The sequence below is a fragment of the Hydractinia symbiolongicarpus genome, chromosome 11, assembly GCF_029227915.1.
Source record: "Hydractinia symbiolongicarpus strain clone_291-10 chromosome 11, HSymV2.1, whole genome shotgun sequence".
Lineage (NCBI taxonomy): Eukaryota > Metazoa > Cnidaria > Hydrozoa > Anthoathecata > Hydractiniidae > Hydractinia > Hydractinia symbiolongicarpus.
Window position 1 is genome coordinate 18,084,275 of NC_079885.1, and position 23,410 is coordinate 18,107,684.

General features: G+C 32.6%; 3 protein-coding genes across 4 annotated transcripts in view; all 3 read left to right on the forward strand.

The window, feature by feature from the left end:
• The window catches only part of LOC130614383 (aspartate beta-hydroxylase domain-containing protein 2-like), a 41,573-nt gene extending 28,410 nt beyond the window's left edge, over positions 1–13,163 (forward strand). Inside the window, exon 2 of the mRNA XM_057435812.1 lies at positions 10,858–13,163. Within this exon, the coding sequence (XP_057291795.1) occupies positions 11,957–12,826 (870 nt within the window). The 5' untranslated portion in view covers positions 10,858–11,956 and the 3' untranslated portion in view covers positions 12,827–13,163. The remainder of the gene's footprint in view (positions 1–10,857) is intronic.
• Positions 2,553–10,263, forward strand: LOC130614389 (dynein light chain roadblock-type 2). The gene is made up of 5 exons (XM_057435820.1): positions 2,553–2,711; positions 8,576–8,651; positions 9,309–9,418; positions 9,495–9,552; positions 10,003–10,263. Exons 1-5 carry the CDS (start codon positions 2,709–2,711, stop codon positions 10,056–10,058), a joined length of 303 nt encoding a protein of 100 aa, XP_057291803.1. The 5' UTR covers positions 2,553–2,708; the 3' UTR covers positions 10,059–10,263.
• Positions 13,164–13,291: 128 nt separating the features above from the next.
• Positions 13,292–22,732, forward strand: LOC130614377 (eukaryotic translation initiation factor 2-alpha kinase 1-like). 2 transcript variants are annotated; one of them, XM_057435805.1, is made up of 16 exons: positions 13,292–13,630; positions 13,916–14,083; positions 14,891–14,919; positions 15,033–15,134; positions 16,448–16,500; positions 16,574–16,751; positions 16,988–17,099; positions 17,742–17,769; positions 17,880–18,141; positions 18,501–18,600; positions 19,276–19,370; positions 20,387–20,540; positions 20,652–20,749; positions 21,319–21,456; positions 21,866–21,961; positions 22,381–22,732. In XM_057435805.1, exons 1-16 carry the CDS (start codon positions 13,513–13,515, stop codon positions 22,525–22,527), a joined length of 1,878 nt encoding a protein of 625 aa, XP_057291788.1. In that variant the 5' UTR covers positions 13,292–13,512; the 3' UTR covers positions 22,528–22,732. The 2 variants fall into 2 exon arrangements, with proteins under 2 accessions (XP_057291788.1, XP_057291789.1); XM_057435806.1 differs by having other exon boundaries at positions 16,577–16,751.
• The last annotated feature ends 678 nt before the right edge of the window (positions 22,733–23,410 follow it).

The window sequence follows — 23,410 nt, forward strand, 5'->3', positions numbered from 1 at the left end:
ACCAACATTAGAAGAATGTTTTTTTTTTCGCCTTGCTGCTGTTTTTATCACCTTGTCGGAGAGAAATAGCGTTAATTTTGCGAAACAACTATTTTAAATTTGTGGCGAGGATTTAATTTCGTGAACTGCATTTATTTTCGATTTTTCATCGGGCATCAAAGAATCGATCGATTTGCACGTTTTTTAACACATTTTTTGCTTACATCATGGTGTATCATACTAAAACGTCACATCAAAATTAAGTGCCTTCATTTCTCTTTTGAGGTTGGTTATTTTCTCGGGATTTATTTTACGGTTGGGGCCATAAGGTATTTTTCACGAGATTTCTCTGAGGGGCGAGAAAGGGAAGGAATTTTCCGAATTTTTCGAAATTTTAATTTCTTTGATCGGCAAGTTGCAAAAAGTGATAGACTAAGCTTGCTCTGATAACACACGTCTAGGACTTTTTAGCACCGGGAATTGCGGCACAGGGCTTTAAAAAGTCGCTTTCTGCGGACAGGTTAAAGCATTTTGCGTCAAACATAACCACACGTTTTATTTTAAATCTATCTGACCTACTTGGGAATGAGGATTGCTTTTAAAATTTTAAGCAAATCTACCGGCTAAATTCAGAAATTTGCGATGCTTCAAATTTCTCAGACTAATTGTCTAAGAATATATTTTATCATGGAGCTTAAACCTCCTTGATCTTATCAAGTTTCAAATCATCATTTCAATGTTTATTGAGGTTACAGGACTTAAACTATACCGAAAATTATTTTTATCCAGTTGAACTCGAACTTTCATAATGTCAAACCATTCTCTTGATAACACTTATCTTTTAAAAAACTCAGGTTAAGTTTTTTCTGTAACCCTGCTAATTTCTTTCTAACTCATTTTTTTTCCTCGAGAAAATGAATCAAAGACTAGCTTAAGTTAAACTTTATTGGTTTTCATTAGCTCTTGACGTAATATCGATATACATGTTGCCTGTCTTAAAAAAATTATTTTATAAAAAGGGAGCATGCCCTCTTCATCGCCAGAATTGCACTTTTAAGGTTTTGCTCCTGAATTTATCGCGTTTTTGCTAAATTCGACTTGACGAAGGCTTCGTTTACCTCGAACATTCCTTAACCAGTTTCTTGGAGGTTTGAGTTACCAAAAGTTAATTGTCGTATGCTTAAAGTTTACTGGATAGAATTTGGAAAGAAAGGATTTTTTTTATTTTGTGGGGTATAAAAGTCGTGGTTTAGGATTCAGCACCGAGTGCTCACGTCGCTGACAAATATGTGCTTAAGTGGTGATACTTGTGAGAAGGTGGGTGGTATTACCTGTATAACTTCAAAGTAAGTGAAGGAGATGTTATTACATGGCGGACAAATAACTCTTTTTTATTGATTTTCGTTTTTTATTGTACTTATTTACTCCTGTTAAAGTTGCTTGTGCCATTTTATTAGGCAAACTATGAATATTTAAGGCTATTTTATCTTTTATCATAGATCAGTAAAAATAAAATGAACAGAAAAAAAAAATGACATGTTCCCTAACTTATCTCGTTCGTACTCTAAAAAAAATTCGACCTTTTAGTTGCATTAAATCACAGTCATAGTTTTTCTTATGAGTGGATTAAATTTGAGGAAAAACAAAAATTAGTGAATTAGTCAAAAAGAGTGTCTCACTAAATTTAGCAAAAATAGATTACGGAAATTTAAAAAAAAGTCATTTACACTAATTAACTGAAAACTTATGAAAATGATGGCATCATTTCATAGGTTATTACTTAGAGGGCAGAGATTCTAAAATTATCGATAAACATAAATGTCTAATTAGGTCCCACCATGGTAAGGATCAACGAAACATGGCTAAATTTTTAACATTTTGAAGCACCTCCAGATTAGCTAAAATACGCTACAAATTTTGGAAACACTGTCTTAAATTGCCAATTAATATACCAAGCAAATGCGTATGAAGCTAATGTGTTTAGTCTAAATGATGCGTCGAATGGGTAGAGTTTATCTTACAGGCCAATTTGAACGGAGTGAAACGATAGAGCATGTCCCAAATCGTTCAGAAGGGTGGGGAGGAGGCGAAGGAGTCCATCAAGCTTTTCGTGGCAGATTATCTTTTATGATTAAATCATACATATCGGTCATATAAAAGCCATCGATTCGATTCCTCGTATCCTGTAGTCGAGAGAAAGAACCGATAATGTCTTGGTAGTATATATATATTGTTTTCATTCACATTCGTCCGGGTAGAGTGTTGGCTAATTTAGACATCTAATAGCGGCTGAATAAAAGCTCTCTTTTGCAAAGAGAAGCGATGATAATGAGTAGATGGACTAAAAGATGACGCCAGAAGTTCTGTAGCTCCTTTTGACTACCAAGAAACAAACCCTGGGGACAAAGATGATCTCCATCCCCCAACAAGGAGGCGACCAAAATTTTACTTGAATTGAGTCGACTATTGTCAAATACAAACATAATCTCACAAACAAAAACCACGGTAACACTTAAAAATATTATAAAAGGTCGGCTATTTAGGTGCAGGCTGCTCGCGTCCGGGTTGTCATGGTCAGAGCCTCGTTTGTACGTGCCTCGATTGGACAAACCATGAAATGAATGAGACATCAATGGTAAAGATTTAATTCCATTGCATTGCATCAAACTGAAAATTTGCCTCTATCTGTTCATTAGTGACAACGTTGGTTTTTTTCACTGGTTTAAAATATGGTAGGTGTACTCCTTCCTTACATAGACACGCCATTATCCCTGCTTTCAGTCAATATGTTGATATTGGAGTTGTGAGAAGATCTTTTGCACATAGCTATACTCCTTTTTGTTGTCACATTTTTTTGATCCTTTAATTCTAACTAAGGTAATTCCATTGTTTTATACACACCTGTCCACTATTGATCCAGTATTTTTTTGTTTGAGTCAGTTTTGTCTATTTTGAGCTGTAATGAATGTGCAATAAAAAACTTTTGTTCCCCTTTTTGTTTTGTTTGGGACAACAGCAGTATCAAGTGGGTTCACCCATATAGCTAGATAGCATATAAATATACTGTCCATATTATGTGATTATCTACATAAATGGTTCTTGTAACGATTTAGCAACTCTGCTTCCTACAGAACTTTACCGTTTTGACTATAAGTCATCTTTACCTTTGATACCTTTGAAAATCTTTCAGCCCATACCGGTGACTTCTTCTGCTACAACATTTGAAATGAAGATCAGGGAGAGCAGGAGTATCTATTCTTATAACAGCCAAAAGGCTGTTTGTGTCATAAGTTCTATTGTTTTGGTGACCTCTGGTAGTAAGGGTTCAACAGAAACATGGATTAAGAACTTGTCAAAATGATTTTTGAAAACAGAAAGTGGTACTCCAGAGAGGTCCCGCAAATGTTGAATAACCTTGGACCAACATGAATCAAACTCCTATACATTTTAGTTAAGCGGGATTTGGGTATGTTGGTTGAACTGGAGGTAAGGTGCACAATCGATCACCTTTAAAATAACTTTCGAAAAATGGCAGTGAACAGGGCAGTTGTTTGCAAAGGATCATGCAAAAAAGGAATTCGCTGAAACGTCCTAAATCTGTGATTTACATCACAATTCAATGATGTGTTTATTTCAATTTAAAATCTACTGGAATTATTTCTAAAGCCTATTTGGTTGCAATACTTGCCAAATTACCCCAGATGTAGCTAGGGGCTGCTTTAAATATTGCCATGTTTCTTTTGCTCAAAAACAGAAAAAAATTCATTAACTCTGTGTTAAAAACATAATTTATGCTAACCACATTAACAGTTTGGTAAACAATTTAAAGGAAATGTAGAAGACCTAACAAATTTCCATTTTAAAAAAATGGTGCTATAATACAACCACAAACATTTTAAAAGGATCTTAATGCTTTAAACATTAACTCTGTCATTAGACAGTAAACACTGGGCACTAGCAGGGGAGCTCCACTTTAACAACAGACACACTATAATGTGTTAAAAGATGGGCAGTGTCTGTCTTAAGGGCTAATTCGAACAAACTGGAGCTATTAAGCCTATCCAAGATTGTCCAGGAAGGTAAAGGTTCATTGTGCTTTTTGTACCAAATCATCCTATGAAACCATAAAGATGGGTCAATAAATATAGCCATGTATGAACCGATTCAAAAAGTTTATAATGTTTGTGAAGCATATGGTATAACATCATCCTCATCAAGTTGAGGATATATCATAATAACCTAATTTCACTAGTACCAAATTTGCGTAATTTAGCTACAGAAAAGTCAGCTCAAACAATTTCAGTGTAGTTCATTGTACAATCAGGGATAGATGCAAGTGAGACTTTCTATTTTTGATATTTTTCAATGATTTTCAAGATGTCCTTCTTCAAGCTGAAGTTGAGATTAACACCACTTCTACCTACAAGTACATGGGTTCAATTATCGACTCCAAAGTTTTAATGAATGAAAATTTTGATAGCATGTGCAAAAAAGCATCTGCAAGACTTCGATTTTTAAATGCTTAAAAGTATCAAGTAGATGATGTGACAGCTAACTTTATATAACACCATGGAAGTACCTTTATTAACTTTCAATGGTATCGTAATATTGAAGCTTAAAGAAACTCAGTTGATGAACTCACTTCCATTGGGTGAACACAGCAAAGTCTAAAGTCATGATTAGATAGATAGATAGATCGATGTGCATATTTTACATGGCTAGCCTCACAAATATCGAGGGATATACCCTGTCTATTATTTCCAGGAGGGGCCATGGCTTAGATGGAGAGTCCTAGAGTATTTAATGCTCATTTTGAGCTACGCAGACCCAATTAGTAGGGCCCACGCTCTACTAGACTAGAATTTTTTGTCAAACTTGCAAGCATTGTGTACATAAGAAGTGCAGTAGTATTGGTGGGAGATTGAGCTGACATTCAGTTTGTATGTAAGCGTTGCAAAGGTGAGATTATAGAGAAAGAAGTATTTCCAGCTTCAATGATGTACAGCAGTGGCTCGTTAGAGATAGTTGAGAACTTCTGTTACTTAGGTGATATGTTGGACAGTGAGGGGGTATTGGAAGAAGTACTTGCAGGATAGGTTCTGCTTGGAAAAAGTTCAGAGATTTACTTCCTTTTTTGACTAGCAGAGTCTTGTCAATTGAGTTAAAAGGTAGGTTGTATGAGGCCTGTGTAAGAAGTGTTACGTTGTACGGTAGTGAGACATGGGCAGTGAAGCAGGAAGATCTTGATTGTTTAGAAAGGAATGACATGAGAATGGTTAAGTGGTTGTGTAACGCCAGTCTGAGAGACAGAAAGAGTTCAGATGAGCTAAGAAGCAGGCTAAGTATCCGTAGAATTAAAGATGTTATCCAGATAAGAAGATTGAATTGGCTGGGGTAGTTGGAAAGAATGGAGGGGGGGGGGGTAATTGGGTAAGAAAGTGTAGAGACTTGATAGTTCCTGGGACAAAGGCCAGAGGCAGACCGAGAAAGACTTGGCAGGAGGTTATAAGGACAGACTTGATACAGAGGAAGGTGAGTTTAGATCTAACACAGTCTAGATCAGATTGATCACTAATATACTCCGAGAGGGTCACTAATATACTCCGTCCCAGCCCTTAAAATTAGCATCGGCATTTGGCACTGCCGGCGTAATTGCCAACATAAATTACGAAGATACCGCTGTATCTTGTTGTGAAATTTTTAAATAACAATAATTTTGGTCTTGTTTGAGCTTCTTTCACTCAATGTGACTACAAAATAATTAAATTCGATTTTCAGTAAGCTAGGCCATTAGGCTGAACTAAAGTGTCACCAAAATCAAAAAGCTTATGAATGCCAAAATTAAAAATGGTCGGTGTTATTATGAAGAACGTATGGTATAGATATCATTAAAGTCGCAGCCCCTTTCCTTCATGCTGACACTCTTATGCTCGGCTGGTGTATTACACTGAGACTCGAACGAAAGACGGAAGACCATTTGGAACCAATCCACAATTAAGTCTGACCTTCATCGTCACAGAGAATACTGCGAGAAGAGTGCGCACCCATGCAAGTTAAATATAACCAGAACATGGGATTGGCTAGGTGTCATGTACCTTAATACAGCTTTCGGATGAATGTTCTCGTAATGTAATACCAAAGAAAAAAAATTGTTGAATAAAGTTTAAAAAACCCTTTTAAAAGGGGAAAGAGAAATCAAATATGTTTAGTAATAATAATCGAAAAATTTGTATATCATGTTAAACAGAAGTCCAGAAGTTCTTTCTCCCACACGACACAGCAGGCAATAAGTCAGCCCTGCCTTCGGTTTTGTGAAAAGAGATGTTCTGTGAAGACTCTAACAATTGAGTCTCCTGTACAGTTTTGCTTCATGTTAAACTGTGCCAGTGACAAGCATTTTCGACCTAATGATGCTCTAACCTAATGAATTTATCTCGAAACATAAAAAGCCAGTTGGCATTGGACTTTTAAACTAACAAAGTTCACCATCCTGAAGTTATGCTATTTCCCGTTTTTCACTGTCTTAGGAGATCAATGCATCAAAATTATGAGATAATAAAACGTGAATGACGAAAGTTATTGCCAGCTAAAAAATTTCACTAAAAAAAATTGCCGACGTAAATCAGTTGAAATGTATCTCACGTTTATTGTTGACGTAAAAAAATTCTAATTTCAAGGGTGCCGTCCAACCCATGCTAGCATGGAAAACGAACGTTAAGCCGAGAATGATGATGATTGACAATCAAGCAAGGATTGTAACAAAAGATCATGACCTTGTTTCAATACACAACAAGATAATGAGAAACATAGCATATTTGCATTTGTATCATCAGTGATATTTGTTCTGATTTTTTAACTACTTTGCAAAGCATGATGACCCTAGAAACACCAGAAATAAAAAGTTTTTATCTTGTGAGTGCCAGAATTTACGATAAACATCCTTTGAACTTAAGGTGGCAGTAACCCTTTTAAATATCGGAAATTTTTTTTACATAATTAGTTATGAAAGGTTTTTTTTAGACTATATATCCATATTTTTTCTGTTATAACACACTTGTCACGATTTAATGGCTAAAATAATATTATCTTTCACCAAGAATATTCAGCCTCAACAATTCCTCTTTAAAATAAAATTTATGAATAATTCATTAGTTCTGCCGAATATAGTTTAAGTCTATGCGCTTGCGAAATTGTACAGAAAGAAATGACGTAATTATTAAAGAGAAACATTAATAACAACAGAGATGGCATATTATGTAGAAATTTAAGACGATCTTCATTGTGCTACACTGCACAAGCTTTAACTTTCGATAGCATTTTCGTTTTAAAATTTTAACTTTAAAATTTTCAGACATGCTTGGTGAACCATGCGGCCATGATGCAGAAATCTTTTTTTTCGGAATATATTTTTTTAACAGTGTTCGATGCAGCAGTGGATGCTAACAAAAAGTCTTTTGAAACCACAAAAGGCTATTGTTAAAAAAATAAGAATGAACAAAAAAATCAGCTAAAAAAAACTTACTGACACCTTAAGAAAAACACAATCTAGTACCAAATTTAAAAGGTTATTAAAAAATTACCATTTTCAGCAATGATAATGTTCATTAGTAGCAACAGATTTTTCTAATATACCTTATTGCACGAAAATTAACAAATCATCAAATTAACGCAGCAACTTAGACAACTTTTTAGACATATGTTTTCAGGACTTTCATTGTCCTAGAATTCTGCTATTTTACTGTCATTGTTATGGTAATCTCTAATCCACCTTGCTTGAGTGGAGACGGCTTTGGTGACACAAATTTAACTTTTGCAGAAAATTCAGCATCTTTCTTTATACCATATTTATAGCATACCAAATATGGAAACTCGTTTCCGTTGGTACATGGCCAACAAACAGTAACTGCACAAAGCTTTTTAGGTAGTAACCAGCCACATCAAAACGATCCTGAGGATTTTCCAACTCTTGTTTAAATGTGGTAGGTTGGTCCAAATAAGGTTTCCGTTCAGAACGATATACATGATATCCTCTCAAAGCAGTTGTATATTCAAAGATAAGTCATTTGTATCCTTTTTCAGTTTTTGAAATTTAAACCATGTTTTCGTGTGTGTTTGTTTAAAGCTATGAAGCTAAAGCATTGTAAAACTATTCTTATCTCAACATATCGAAAGGAATAGGCGCGTTGAATTTTCTTTCTAAATAAAGTGACAGCATTTGAATTTTTGTTTTGTTTGAGCATCACTAAGAGGTGAACACAAAATGCCCAAAAGTATCCTGAATTGCTTTACAGCAATTGCAAAAAATGCGAAAACTTTAGCAGGGAAAGCATTGTCATCATGTTGCTTTCAGGTTTATCACAGAGTGAGCATGCCCTTGCCATAGAGGAGATTGCTTATGCTACTGGATCAGTTGAATCAAAATCTACTATTTATAAAGGGAGTGACTTATGATAACCAATTAGGAAACATTTATTGCCCAGCACGTACAGTAGCAAAAAAATGTGAAACCATTTCCCAAGTCAACTGAAATCTTATTCTAGGATACCGAAAACAGTTTGTTATTTTTTTATTTTTTTATTTCTTATTTTTTATTTAGTCTGAAGTTGAAGAAACATTGAAAAGAATTGGTAGTCACAAAGGTGTTATTGGAATCATTGTGATTAATCAAGAAGGTATAAATAGTGTGTAAAAAATAATAAATAAAATTACCCAAGCAGAACATTTTTGATGTAAAAAAATAGTAAAATTTAATTTTTTTTTAAAATATGCCAAATATATCTCCATATAAAATTCATGCCAAAAACAATCTTTTATTATGAAATTTTGTTTTTGTCCTTGGTGAAAATGAATTTCTTCTATTTTTAAAAAGTGAGAAATTGTTGATTATAAAGCTAGTATTGGATTAATTAGAAATTCCACATTAATTCCTGTTCCTCAAACTATGAGGACACAACTTTTTCGGGGGGAAATCTTTACAAAATAGCACAAAATTAACATTTAGCATAACTACCCAGGACATTAAGTTAATTTAAAACCTGTAATTAAAGTTTGAAAATATAATTTTCTAGTAATTGCAATACAAAGCTTAACACAATTTATTTCTTAAAAATAGTTTATTATAACTATAGTTGCAAAGCATTTTATAACGTGATGTATTTTGTGTTGCTCTTAATTAACTAAAGTACTTTTATTCTTCCCACTTTTCTGGCACTAATTTGTTTACCTGATGCTAGGGGTGGTGGTGCTTCACAACTAACATGCATGATTTTCATGATTATATATTATTACACATTATGCTTAAAATAACTTATGCACACACTTATGTTTAGGTATTCCAATAAGAACAACACTGGACAACTCTACCACAGTACAGTATGCTGGACTGATTCACCAGCTGACAGCAAAAGCACGTAGCACTGTCCGTGACATTGACCCGCAGGTACGGTTTCTTTTGCTAAAAAACATTTTTTTTTAGCTTATAGAATGTTTAATAATTTACTGTATTGTTTTTCCAGAATGATTTAACCTTCTTGAGAATTCGTTCTAAGAAACATGAAATCATGGTTGCACCGGGTAGGTTTTTTAATCAATTAGTTAAGTATATTATGTGATGACCATGCCTTAATTTCACTTTATAATTGAGTCATAGTCTAAAACTAAAGATAAATCTAGAAAATTTAAATTAAAATTTTTATTTTAAAGTTAAGCAAGGAAAGTATTAACTAGCAAAAACATGAATGCCCTTGCTTATTAGAGTAAACAAGTGACACCCCCCTCTTTCTCCTTTTTGATGAACAAGTTATTCAAATTCTATTAAATAGTGATTGTAGGAAGTGCTTATTTTGGGAAATATTCAATATACAAAAATAATACAACCAAAATAGCTAGAAAAAAATTTATAGACCATTGTAAACTTCATATCTTTCCACAATTCGCATAAAAAATCTTCATAGCAATCTTGTCTGACAATATTGCAGATTAAAATGAGAATCATGTATGTGAACTGTTGCTTCTTTTTTTTAGATAAGGAGTACATGTTGATCGTAATACAGAATCCAACAGTAAATGATCGCACCTAAATAAAATGAAGTATACCGTCTGATCTCTGTAGATAAGATGACTTCCATAAGTTATTTTTGCTTGTTCCATGTAAATATTTTAATGTTTTTTCCTGTTGTTATAACAGCTGGGATCATTGTGCTTATACTGTGTGATGTTTTTATTACAACTCTATATTGAGGAAGAACTTTTTAGATTTCAGTCAATTACAAAACATTTTGTGAATTCATTTTCTTTGACCTAGAACTCCAAATAATTCTCTTTACAAAACTCTGTTAAAATTTTTTATCATAAGATATCGTTTAATATTGTAAGTATTTTGTTCACTGAAAGAGATATGCAGGAAAAACGTTTTCTTTTGGCTGATATTGTTAGATTGTTAGATTTATTTGCTCTCTAAAACTATGTTTGTTTACTTGGTAAGTTAAAGCGTTTTTTTGTCTGTTGTGAAGTTAGTAATTATAATATAAAGCTGTTAAAGTTGACCAAATTTTTATACACACAAGTCTCTGTATGCAATGTAAACCCTGCACATGCTTATAAACCTATTGTTTTTTTCATATAAGAAAAACTTCACATAATTGTAATGCTATTTTATAGTGGTTTGTTATGTTGGGTTTGTGCATAAGCAGCATAAAATAGCATTGAAAAAAGTGGCTGGAAAAGGTCGGAAATCCTTAAAAAATTGATTTAGCCTGAGAAATCTAAAAGAAAACGATTTCAAAAAAAGTCTTACTACAGTAGAAAAGCAGACCTTTACAAAAAAATCTTGAATGCTGACTCTTATGATTAAAGGGGCTACAAAATGGTTCAAGTAAGATCTCCGACATGGATATTACTTTCCATCTTCGCGCATTCTGAGTGAAGGTGTGTAATAAAAAGAAAGGTCAAGTACAAAAAATTATACGCACTTTACTGCTATACAGACAACGTTTTCATGAACAATTACTTTTGATATGATGAATTTATACTTTTTCATTGCTAATTTCCAAAGAAAAAATCATTTCCATTTAGTATTCTTTTCGCTGCTAAAATAAGCTATGGTCCCTAAAATATATTGAATATCAGTAAATCAAAAGTTTGTTTTAACAAGAAAAAAAGGACAACACAAGGGGTTTTATTTGTTAAAAAAAATGTTGCTAGCTTTTAAAAGGTAATTAATGCTTCTAAAAATATTTTAAAGTCGTCATTGCTGTTGTTTAGACTGGATTTATGTGTAATAATTATGTGTGTTTCTATGCAAAATTTAGACTAACTAGCTAGCTAGCTAGTTCAAAACAGTTCAAAGTTTGTTTCATCAGAAGACTTGATTTAATAGCATGGTAAATGCTTATATCGAATAATTTATGGATGTCAATTACAAATTTTTAGTTATAGTTGGACGTCCAATGTGACACTTCAGTTGATATTAGATGTTGTTTTTTACTATAGTGCTAAATCTTTTCACTGCCATTAGCTTGACTCTCATGTAAGTCACTAAAGTCAAAAATCAACAGCCTGTTCTGTTGCACCATTAAAAAAAGTTTTTAAGTAGTGTCTTATGATTGATTATGTTCACTGATTTTTGATTTCGAAGCAAAATTTATTTGGATGTTGATTCAATGAGATTTTTCTTGCACACTATATCCTTAAATATCGCAAGGTCGACCTTTGTAGTTCACCTTTTGAAAAGACCATGGATCGCCCTGGAATTTGGTTTTCAAAATTTGCTGGCCATTCTGTACAGGTACAAAACTATTTTATGGTACTTGCAGAGAAACTTTTAACCTTTACATCTTCATATCTTTATTTTTTAATTAATTAACTGAATAAGCAATCGATTTTCCCATTTTGTTTGTTTTGTATTCTGCTTTTCAGTCTAAACTGTAGAAAAAAAGAAAGAATAAATTGTTTTGTTATTACATTGCTGTGTTTAAGTATGCATTGGTTACACAACGCTAGAAATTACATGTTATATATTTTGAGTAGTTTACAAGAATGGGTGAGGAAATTTGTTATGTTTGCTGGATTATATAAACCCTTAGAAAAACAATACTCATTATGTGAATCAGTTGCTTGTATTCGATGCCATAATAATGTGGAGATAAAAAAAAGAGCAAAAAATAAATTACTTAAATATGCAAACAGAATGTATGTGAAAAACCTAACAAAATCAATCTCTTACAGTCCTGAGACTCAAGATTTTATTTTGTATTACCCCAGGCTGTCATCACGGCCAGTATGGAATTATGATGATCTACCCTTGTCATATCAAGAGGATTATAGATTGTTAACTGAAAATATTGATGTCATTTTAAAAGAGTACATAAATCTTAAACTGCAAGATTTTGATGGCTGGTCTAAGTTTTATCTTGTAAATCAAGGCACGAAAGATACTGACAATGAAAAGTTATGTGCAGTTACTTATAACATTGTAAAACAATGTTGTAATGTTATGCAGGGTTGTCTATTTGGCTATGTGTTTTTTTCAGTATTACCACCGAATACTACTATTTTAAAACACAGAGGACCAACCAATGTTCGATTACGTTGTCACATAGCATTACAAATACCCAATAAGAATTCAGATTCAGAAACTTCTTGTCTTATGAATGTTGATGGAGAAAATGTCCAATGGTTACACCAGAAAGGTGTGTTTTTTGATGACAGTTTTCCACATTCCGTCAGGTATAAAACAGACAGTGAAGACGAAGTTGACAGGGTTGTTTTATTGCTGGATTTTTGGCATCCAGATTTAACTTCAGAAGAGCGACGATGTCTTCAAAATTGTTATTCTCCTTTACAATGAAATTCATGAAACGGTCGGTACCATGACTGGATTTATTACTTGAGAAGAGGATATTATTCAAAGTTGTTATTTACAAGCCACAAGGGACAAAGTGACAGACTTGCTAAAATCTCCTAAATTAACTAAGGTGGTGTTTACATGAAAAATCTCATCCTGGCTACATGTAAACCTAGTCTAAGAAAATGGAGACTCCAAAAACCTAAAATCTCCTAAATGAACTATCAACACGGAGAAAAATTTTTATCCTGACATTTTTTTTCTTATGAAGTGGGAAGTATTTTTTATTATTTAAAAAAAAGTCAACCACTGTATATGTATTAGGAAAGGCTTAATTGTTGTTGTTGACTCTTTATTTCCCAAGTTTCTCAATTTATCTTAAAATCTCTTAAAATTGTAAAAATTTTAAAACTGTGCTTGCCCTGAGAAAAAAATACATATGTTTCATTCAGTTTTTTGAATATTGATTTTTCATGGTCCTCAACATTTCTCAACTTAGAGACACGAAAAAAACTAAGTCAAGATAGAAGTCTGCATTCACTTACTTTGACATTATTATTCTGCAAGTTTTAATTATTATTAATAAGATCAATAATTTAACTCTTATATAAAAAAGAAATATTAAGCTATTCTACGTATGTTCTTTATTACATAGAATTTACAAGGTTTTTATACAAAATAAGCACAACATGTTATTTGAAGATCCATTTAAAGCTGGAAACAATGGCAATAGTGATACAGATTTGTGGCTGAAAGAGAGTTCGAAAAGTCATTCGATAGTCTTCGAGAGATACAATGCATTCGATGGTATGATGTTTTACGTTTAGATGTAGTTATAAAATAATACCTTATTTGTAGTAATTTACACACTTATTGATATTTGTGAAGTAAGAATATATTCTAGCATTGCATGAACTTTTCATGCAAGGCCATTTTTAAAATAATTTTTTATAAACATTACTTGTCACGTAGTGGTGTTATTTTTTTGTATTCACTCCTTTCACATAAACAGGTAATAACTTTTGCAAACGCAAAAATATTACAAATATAGTGGTAAATGTAACTCTAACTTTGTTTCTCTTTTATCTGAAGATGCTTCAATGGACTCGACATCAGCAATAAGCATTGGACAACAGCCAAATGCAATTTTGGACATGTTTGAACGTAACACGACGCACCATTTGATGATGATATCATTATTGGAATATATATGTTTCTTACATGCTCAAGATGAGACTGACAGTGGAGAATTGTTTAAAAGTATGCTCTAAATTTTGATCTTTGGGTTATGCCGTCCAATTTTTTCAGCATTGTCTATTGTCAATGTAATTTTGACTTGATTCTTGCAGTGTTAAACGAAAAGTTCATGCTGTGTTGCCAAAAGTGTGATATGTTTATGTACAGACTTAACTATATCTAACAATGAACATTTTTTTTGCTTAAATGCAATAAGTGGTAATGATTTTTGTTCTTCTGGTTAAATAAAATTGAGTAAGAAAGACCCCACTAATCCTCAAACTTTATTGCTACCAATTTATACTCCAATTCTCAGATATAATCATTTAAAGTGGGCGCGCTATAGCATTCTTGGTCTTAGAATCTTAGCCCTGACTTTATTTTTCATTTCTGGCTTAATTTTATGCAAACACACAACACACGTGACCTTCTCAGCTTGGGACATATTTTTATACTAAAGCAAAATTGTTCTAGACAAATTTACCTTTTGCATCATAAGCATTTTGCAAGATGTAAACGAAAGTTGTAGCCTGCAGTAAAAAATGAACCTAAAAATGTGACGCACTGTAACAGATGAGTAATCTTGAGATGGGTAATATATTTTTATTGTAAGATGTCTTGTTACTGTGACTCGGGCAATGGTTTCAAGACAGACATCCATTTTATATATCACACTTTGTTAGCATTTTTACATCATTACTGAAGTAAAATACATAATACATGTTTTTGATTGTTAACAAATTTTTCCTTTTTGGCATATCTAGTGGACAATATAAGAGCAAGATATTTTTTAAGCAATGATATATATGATGTAAACCCTTTCTATTTTAGTTGTCTGTGAAAGACTTTCTAAAATGAAGGTAAGATATGTTTCTTATTTGTTTTTTAAGTTGTTCGCTGTCATATAGTTATATAGTTGTATTTTTCTTATTTATAGTAGAATACTTTAGTTAATAATTATATTTTTGTGCAGCTGATGCCAGAAAACTTGTATCTTGATGAATTTAAAGCTGTTCGTATAAAGCATCAATCTGCTCTCACAGACTTAATGAAGGGAGCCATTCAAAGTATGCAGGTAAAATCCAGTTTTATAGGAAAAACAGATGTCTTCTTATTAAGCAATAAGCTTTTAAGTTTTTTTAAAAGATTTTTGAGTACCAACCTCTCCTGCATCGAACACTGGTAAAGGGAAACTAAGGTTAAGATTTTTTTTTCTTGAAAAGGTTTATTAAACTATTTACAAAAAAGTAGCTAATTATTTTTTGTAAAAAAAAGCAATATTATGAGGATTTTAGGGTGAAAAAGGTTATAAGGAACGTAAGCTTATGATAGAGAGCAAAAACAACAAAATTCACTTTTTTTATGATTTCATGTATGAAGATAAAAGGAAGAGATGAATTTTACTTTTATTATGTGAATGATATATTTTTGTATCCAAGTTGTATATTGTCTGTATGCTGAAAAGCGTAGTTGCCTAAAATAAATTAATATGTTTTAATATAAGTGGAACTTACAAAAGACGTATATTTTTTAAGTATTGTTTTGACTCACATGCTCTAAATAAAATGTTATGTGTTATGTTTTGAAAAGTTATTTTGGTAGTATAACGTTACTTTTTTTTTAAAGATTTTACATCTTTGAAGCTTTTTTGATATCTGCAATATCAAATACTCGCACTCTCGGTGCGATTTAAACAAAAGCATATCAAAATCTTTATGCAAGGTACTGCATGGAATATCTTTCAGTTTTTCTCCAGTCAACAACCAAACAACACTTGCATTTTTCAACAGTTATTAACTCGTGTATGATACACTTTTTAGACTTACACCAATGTAATTGTTCTAACCTACTCGAGTCTAAATCATCATCCTTGACGTCTGATATATCATTCTCAGGTTTTGTGGAACAAATATTTTCCAACTGACTTTCAGTATACTCATAATCCCCTTGCAAATACTTTTATCTGTTTTAGAACTATATAATTCATTATTTTCATTATCACAACTACTTTCTTTGTTACTATCCATCACTAGCCCATTCGTGGCTGCTAACTTCATTTTACCCTCGCGCATCATGCGTCATAATTGTTTCACGAGGATCCGTGAATGAAGTACATCTTTAATTTGAGAAAATGTAAAAAATTTAGTTGTCCTTTTCATGGCTGCATAATTTACCGGACATGTTGGAAAATTATGAAGAATTGTGCAGTACAGTACTACGGTAGACAACGGTATTATAGCTATAAAATTGTGACCAGAGTGTTATAACAAAAAAATATGGATATATATCTGAAAATAATTTACTTTGGCCATAAGAATGTCTTACTTGTTACTATCTAAACTATCCAGAAAAACTGTCTCCAATAGGTTTTTGTTTGTTTTTTATTAGACAGGAGGAGTATCTTCACTATATCCTGAAAAATTATGGCAAGTTAAAGTGACGTAGGTCTCTTTTTTGTTTATCAATATTTTTCCTGGTTTGTTAAAGGGTTTTTAATACTTCTGTTGCTTTTAGTAGGGATGTGGCATCATTTGGATATCGTTCTTGGTATAATGATATGTTTGACTGTGAAGAAAACATTGGTCATGGTGGTTTCGGTCATGTTTTGAAAGTCAGAAATAAATTGGATAGAAAATATTACGCTATCAAGCGAGTAACGTTATTGGACTCGCATCCTGATGCTTGTTTGAAGGTAATTGCAGACCATTCCGCGCTATGTGAATTCTGAGTTTGACTTTTTTATGTTTGGTGATTACATCAACATTTAGGAAAGAGAATTAATAGATGCAGTGTTGTAAACATCGCCTTTACTCAGCACAATAATTGATTTGTGTTGTAAATTTAAGTTTTTATATGCAGGAGGGGGTGGGGAATTAGTATCATTTTTTATATTCATTTGTAAGTTTTTCCAGCCTACTTTTCTTGCAGACGTTACGTGAAGTACAAATCATTTCAAATTTAAACCATCCTAACATTGTAAGATACCATTCATCATGGCTGGAGTATGGTTCTGACATGCAGGATGAAGATGAAAAGTTTGGTATGTAAAATACATCTTCAAACGCGTAGTAAGACAATAAGTGGATAGATGTGTTTCACCCTAAAAGCTTATGTTATAGAGGTTTTCAGAAGAAAAGCGTTTTCCAATTATTGAAATTTTTTATATTGTTCAGTTTCCTTCTTTAATTCACATTAATTTAAGTTAAAATGTTAAAATTATTATGTCTTTTCAATGTATTTAATAGGCAAAGAGCAGCTCTCTTCCAATGACCGCCCGTCCCCAAAATTTCCGAATAAAAAGAGTGTCGATATAGTCATTCGAGTACATATAGTAATTGTATGTGGAAAGTATAAGAAAGAAAATATATTCTAAGGATCACTCAAGAATAGCAAAAGTTTTCAAGTCTTTAAATTTGCTTATGTAAAGGATATATCTAAATTCTTTTAAACCATGTTTCTTAATTCAGACGTTTCAGCTAGCACTAAATGTGTTGTTAATTTTCAGACAGTTCTTGTCTAAGTGTACTTGCAGGGGATGGGAATGTTTTATTTAAACGTAGTTTTCGAATAAACAGGAATTTTTGGAAAAAATTGTGTGCAAACCCAAAACATTTTATGCACATGTTTAGCAGTCTAATTAAATTTTTAGTATTTGTTAGAAATCTGTTTTCTTTTTTTTTAGGTATGGAGGAGATAAAAAGTTCTCAAAGGTAGCTAATGTTCATCTATATAATAATAGCTGTATTTTGTCTGTCTTCCCGCGGGAAAAACGTCGTGTTATGGAATAATTTCACTGTAGACATGTATTTGGTGTGTTTAGAACACGACAACATTCAACATATGATGATAAACCAATCAAAAACGACATTTTTATTGGAAAATTTGGTTTAAATCCGCTAACATTTAAAAGCAAACTTGCAATAAAAGACTCACACGCTTTTCCCAACCAGGTTGTTAAGAAGACGGTCTTACTAAGACGAAGTATATCAAATGGGAACGTGCCATATAGTGCCCAGTCTTTTGATGACGTTTGTTACTGCATAAATTCAAGCGAAAATGAAACACGGAAAAAGTCCAAACAGGTAGGAGTGTTTATAAATCTCTCCACAATGAAAAAGGAACTAGGAAACATGTAAGACAAAGGTTGATTTTTTGGAATTAAGCACGAAAATTTTAGTAAAATTCATGCACTAGTAAGAAACACTATAATAAAAAAACATGTTTCTTGAAGGTCGTACATGCTAGTAGCTTATCTCAGTGTGGGTGAAACAATACAATATTTTGATAGTTTAGAAAAAATCATCCTGATGTAAGGGATGTATGTATAGGTTGCTACGTTGTGTAAAAATTACTCTCGCCTGGTATAAAAAAGAACACATGCGTTGCTAATAAAGAGTTATAAATGCTTTGTTTTGTCCTTTATTTTGGTAACACAATCCAGGCTTCAATGAAATTGTTTTTGTATATTCAAATGGAATTATGTCACGGCACTCTTCAAGATTGGTTAAGAGATCGTAATTCAAAAATAAAACATACCAGAGGTAAGTTATGTTTGTTTGAATTTTAATGCAGCTAATGCATGATTGTGCTGGAGAGTGTTTTCAAGCTGAATCTACACACTACTCTAAAAAAGGTTGAAGTGACTTAGCTGCTGTAATATGTTTCTAAATTGAATTTATATTTACACTTGGTGTGTATTGTGATACAATGCTACACAAAGTTGTTGCGATATAACTTTCACAGTATTTTCTACTCACAGTCGACCTGGAATACAGGAATAAAAACAGGGAAGTAACGGAGATGAATTGACTCCTTTCTTGAGAAGTGTTGTGAGTGAGAACTTGAACTGTGGTTTAAAAATACCTACTTTAGATTTCTTATTGTATCGTGTTAGTCAGTACTTTTCCAATAACTTACTCCATCTTCTGAAAACAAGAACTTCGATCTACTGGCAGCAAGGTTTTTTATTTTTAATATGAAAATTCTGCTTCCTTGAACTGGGTCAACAAAATATCAAAGCTTTAACTATGAAAAAAGAAATCAAGATGTTATATTGGAATTTATGAGGAGGGGAAGTTTCCTGGAAGTTTTAATTACTTCAGCTGAGAGCCCTGCAAACACATACTTAACGTGACTACAAAATTTTATGCTTCTAAAAAAACGTATGCATCCTATCCTGTGTTGTGTTTCTTCTTTCATGCATCAGTTCTGTTTAGATGTTGAGTCTGTTTTAAACATGGAAATTTTCAACCAGTTGTTGTTAGGTGTTCAATACATCCACAAAAAATATTTACTTCATAGAGATATAAAAGTAAGTATTCGCTGCTAATCAATTCTTTTTTTTCTTTCATTTTTACTGACATAATTTTACTATCTAGTATTTCTACTATATTGATGTCATTTTTTGATTCCCCACACTAAATGCTCACGAATGAGGTATGAAATTTGCGAAAATGAATAATATAATTAATTGAACAGTCAGTCAAAATGTTTTGCCTTTTTTTCTTTTCTTTGTTATTATTACCATGTTTAATGTGTTGCAAATACACCTCAAAATTTACTAATTCGCCAAACTTCTTTTATCAAAGTTCTTACAACTATACAAAATGAGGAGCCGAAAGTCCCACTTACAGCCCGTTGAAATTACGTTATTTTGATTTCGAGCAGTACCATCATTCTGTTACTGCAAAATACATCCACATATATACTTTAAGGGCAGAAACTTTCTTGTTTATTTGCGCTTTTTAGTTTATGCCTTTGGAAATTATAAAGTAGCAAAACGCGAAACTTCAGAAAGCGAATATTTAGAAAAAAGTGCAAAATGCTGCGGGACAAACTTAACAAAAAAGCGAACCTTTAGAAAAAGAAACGTAACATAAAGCGAACTTTTAGAAAAAGAAACGTAACATAAAGCGAACCTTTAGAAAAAGAAACGTAACATAAAGCGAACTTTTAGAAAAAGAAACGTAACATAAAGTGAACTTTTAGAAAAAGGAAAGATTTTAATCAATCTATTGCTTCCATCTGGGTCCGTGAAAAAGTTAATTACTTTAATTGCTGTGATCTGATTGATTGATTTCGATCCTCTAATTATCTCTTTAAATAATAAATAGCTAAAGATGATACGATTAAAACGTAGCCTAGAATAAACTCGCTTGTTCATGACATGATAATATCTATATTATTCAATGACAATAACATTTGATGTTTCTTGCTTTTGGTACTGTAATAATTTCTCGGATATCCCGATTCCTTAAAACAGTAATGCATGTAGACTTTTGCTCACGAAACACCACTAAAGTATATATTTTTTTAATCATATTTTAGCCTGCAAACATTTTTATCAATGTTCAAAATCAAGAAAAAATCCTTGTAAAGATTGGCGATTTTGGGCTAGCGAGACATGATAATAATCCGAAATCACCATCCGATTATCACGGCCCGTTCCGTTTTAGCTCGGCAGATTCGAATGACAATTCAGGTAACATACATTTTGAAAAACATCGCTTAGCTAAGATTAAAGTTTCCTACCAGTTGTGGTGAAGTCAAGTTCGGTGACGCTTAAAAAATTGAACACGCTGCTGTTTTTTAGAATGGTCACAGAGTGGTAAACACCATCAAACTGCAGGTATTGGGACGACAACGTATGCCGCTCCTGAGCAGAAGGTCAGTCATGAGTATACCAACAAGGTGAGTTCTTTTTATTTGGCGAATATAGAAAGCTGTATCTCTCACCATTAGGTTCGTGTCTATCTAAGAACATTGTAGAGAAATGTAATGATCTATGTCGTTACTCCTTTTGTTGTTTCGAAAAATATCTTAGAACATATTAGGCTTTTAAATTCAAAAGTCATCCGCAGGTTTTCAGTGTTGCGTGAAAAGAAAAAATCGTATCATACCGAGGCAGCTTTTAGAAGAGATTAACGTGTTTCTGTTGTTTATCAGTTGTCGTCTTGTATACTTTTTGTAGCCAACATGCGGAATATTAAATATTTCTCTTACTGCTGCTCATACAGAATGTGAATTAGTTATAAAGTAATTCTTCATTTGGAACAGTTATCTACTAAATAGACACCTGCGTTTATGTAAGAACATAAACTCTTGTGTATTAAATTTTGTGAAATGAATTTCTTCAAAGTGGTTCGGGTTTAGATTTTAAAATTCGTGGATTAGTACGGTTTTTTGTAGTTTTAAATTAATGGGAAAATGAAATCTGTTCAAATTGAAAACACTAAACGTTTTTAAACTTTTTCATGTAGGTGGACATATACAGTCTTGGAATTATATTATACGAGCTTATAAAGCCATTTGACACTGAGATGGAACGAATTCTCTCAATAAAGGCAGCACTGAAAGGAACCCTATGTCCAGATGTGAAAAAGGTTTGGGTAAAAGAGGTGAATATTTGGCTCGTTTTTAGATATTCTCTTTATTAATAATACCCACGTTCTGTCTCTGCGCGCAAGAAATAAAGTCGTCGAATGGGATATATTTTTATTGCGAGTTTCTGTGGGTTTGAAAGATGAGCGGCTCTGTTTTTTCACGGGTTGACGACTAGTCTCTTTGTATAATGCAAGACACGCATCAATTATTGAGTGATGCGTTTGTTATCCTTTCGTCAATATCAAAAAATGGAAAAGGACTATACATCTTTAAATTTCAAAACAACATATTTCTAAATATTTCGCATAAGCTTTTCGAACGTTCATTATCAGTGCTGTAATCATTGTTGTTTTTCTTACTGTCTTTGTTACCTGTATCATTGTCAATGAAAATATCACATGTTATAAACCTTCTTTATACTAGAGTTCATTTGTATTATCGATGACATCGCTGTATCCCGCTGATCGTCCGTCAGCGAGCGAAGTGTTGGCGTCAAGTTTATTTTTAAATAAAAATAACGTAAGTCGTCATTTACACAATTGTTTTACTCGCAACTGCTGGACTTACTATGAACAGAACAGAATTTGAACGGCGAAAAAAGAATGACTAAGTAATTCTAACTATTAACAGAAACATGAATAAAATTTGGGGTCGTATTGATTTGACTGAAAGAGTGCTATGGGATCTTGTGACAGGACGCCGGTGACCATAATAAATTGAGGTCCGTTTTAAACTTAGACGCATAGATGTAAATAGCCTTGTTTTTAGACAATATGAATTCTTTTTGACAGTATTTGTTATACACATACTTTTATTGAGTTACAGGAAGTTGACATCTTCTTCTTTCATCTTCTTTAACATTCGTATCACATGTTTTACCTGGCGTACGCAGTGCACGTTTATTATATTTCATGCAATTCTGCATCGTTATTTATTAGGAGTGCGAAGATCTTCAAGCCATCATAAAGAAGCAATCAGAAGAGATTGAGAAATTAAAACAGTTACTATCACAAAAAAACAATCTCAATATATGTTTGAAGTGTCAAGCGCTATGTACACACAAGATTGAATACCATACCAAGTAATGATTGAATACCATACCATGCAGTGATGCACGTTATTTATACCGATCGTCTTTACAAAGAAATAAAAAGTCCAACTGTCACGCAATTTTTATGAATGTTTAATATTTTCTCTATTGTAAATTATAACTTCTAAATTTATATATGTAAAAGAACTTTATATTTATATCGAATTCCGAATGTTATTGTTTAATAATATGCCGAAATATATACTGCGTGTTTATTTACCGTTAATACAACTTCATTTCAAGGGCATTAAAGTAATTTTGTCATTTTGAGGAGCTTAGACGACCAACGTTAAGAGCCTGAGGTGAGGGATTCTGGATTTAATATCAAATCAATTCCTCGATGTTTTACGTAACAAAGAACTTTAAATGTAAGAACATGATCTGAACCAAAAAAGGAGTTTCTATTTACACGTATACAATCATTTGTTGTAGCAAAAAAAATATCGATTTTGCATGTAATAGTTTTCGCGCGATCGCGCGAGATGAGGTACTTCGAAATTCCCTCCTAAGTAAGTAAAAAATAGTAATTATCAGAAATGTGTTTTTATGCCACTGTATGTCTAAACAGCAAGTATCATTTGGCTAAAACGTTTTACGCCGTACTAAAATGTGTGGTAAAGGGGAGTATCCAGCATACCAAAAAAAATTTGTGTTGTTAACCGGTTAATTTTGACATATTGCGTACCGTATTTAATCTAATTTAGTGCGGCCTCTCTAATAAGGGAGGTGGCCTTTTTTCGAAAATTTAACAATTTATTTTCCTCTTATTATTAGTGCGGATGGAATTTTGGTAATTTTCAATTTTCCTCTTATTTAGTGCGGGAAGGGTAAAAAATTCCTCTAATTATAGTGCGGGTTGACATTTTTCCTATCAAAGA

What these genes read in the sequence shown, in the direction of transcription:
- LOC130614389 (XM_057435820.1), top strand. An exon ending in CATTGTGATTAATCAAGAAG is followed by an intron (nt 8,652 to 9,308) that starts GTATAAATAGTG and finishes ACTTATGTTTAG; the next exon opens with GTATTCCAATAAGAACAACA. An exon ending in TGAAATCATGGTTGCACCGG is followed by an intron (nt 9,553 to 10,002) that starts GTAGGTTTTTTA and finishes TCTTTTTTTTAG; the next exon opens with ATAAGGAGTACATGTTGATC.
- LOC130614377 (XM_057435805.1), top strand. Translation starts at nt 13,513, where the DNA reads ATGTTATTTGAAGATCCATTTAAAGCTGGAAACAATGGCAATAGTGAT. An exon ending in ATCCTGATGCTTGTTTGAAG is followed by an intron (nt 16,752 to 16,987) that starts GTAATTGCAGAC and finishes CTTTTCTTGCAG; the next exon opens with ACGTTACGTGAAGTACAAAT. An exon ending in TACTTCATAGAGATATAAAA is followed by an intron (nt 19,371 to 20,386) that starts GTAAGTATTCGC and finishes ATCATATTTTAG; the next exon opens with CCTGCAAACATTTTTATCAA.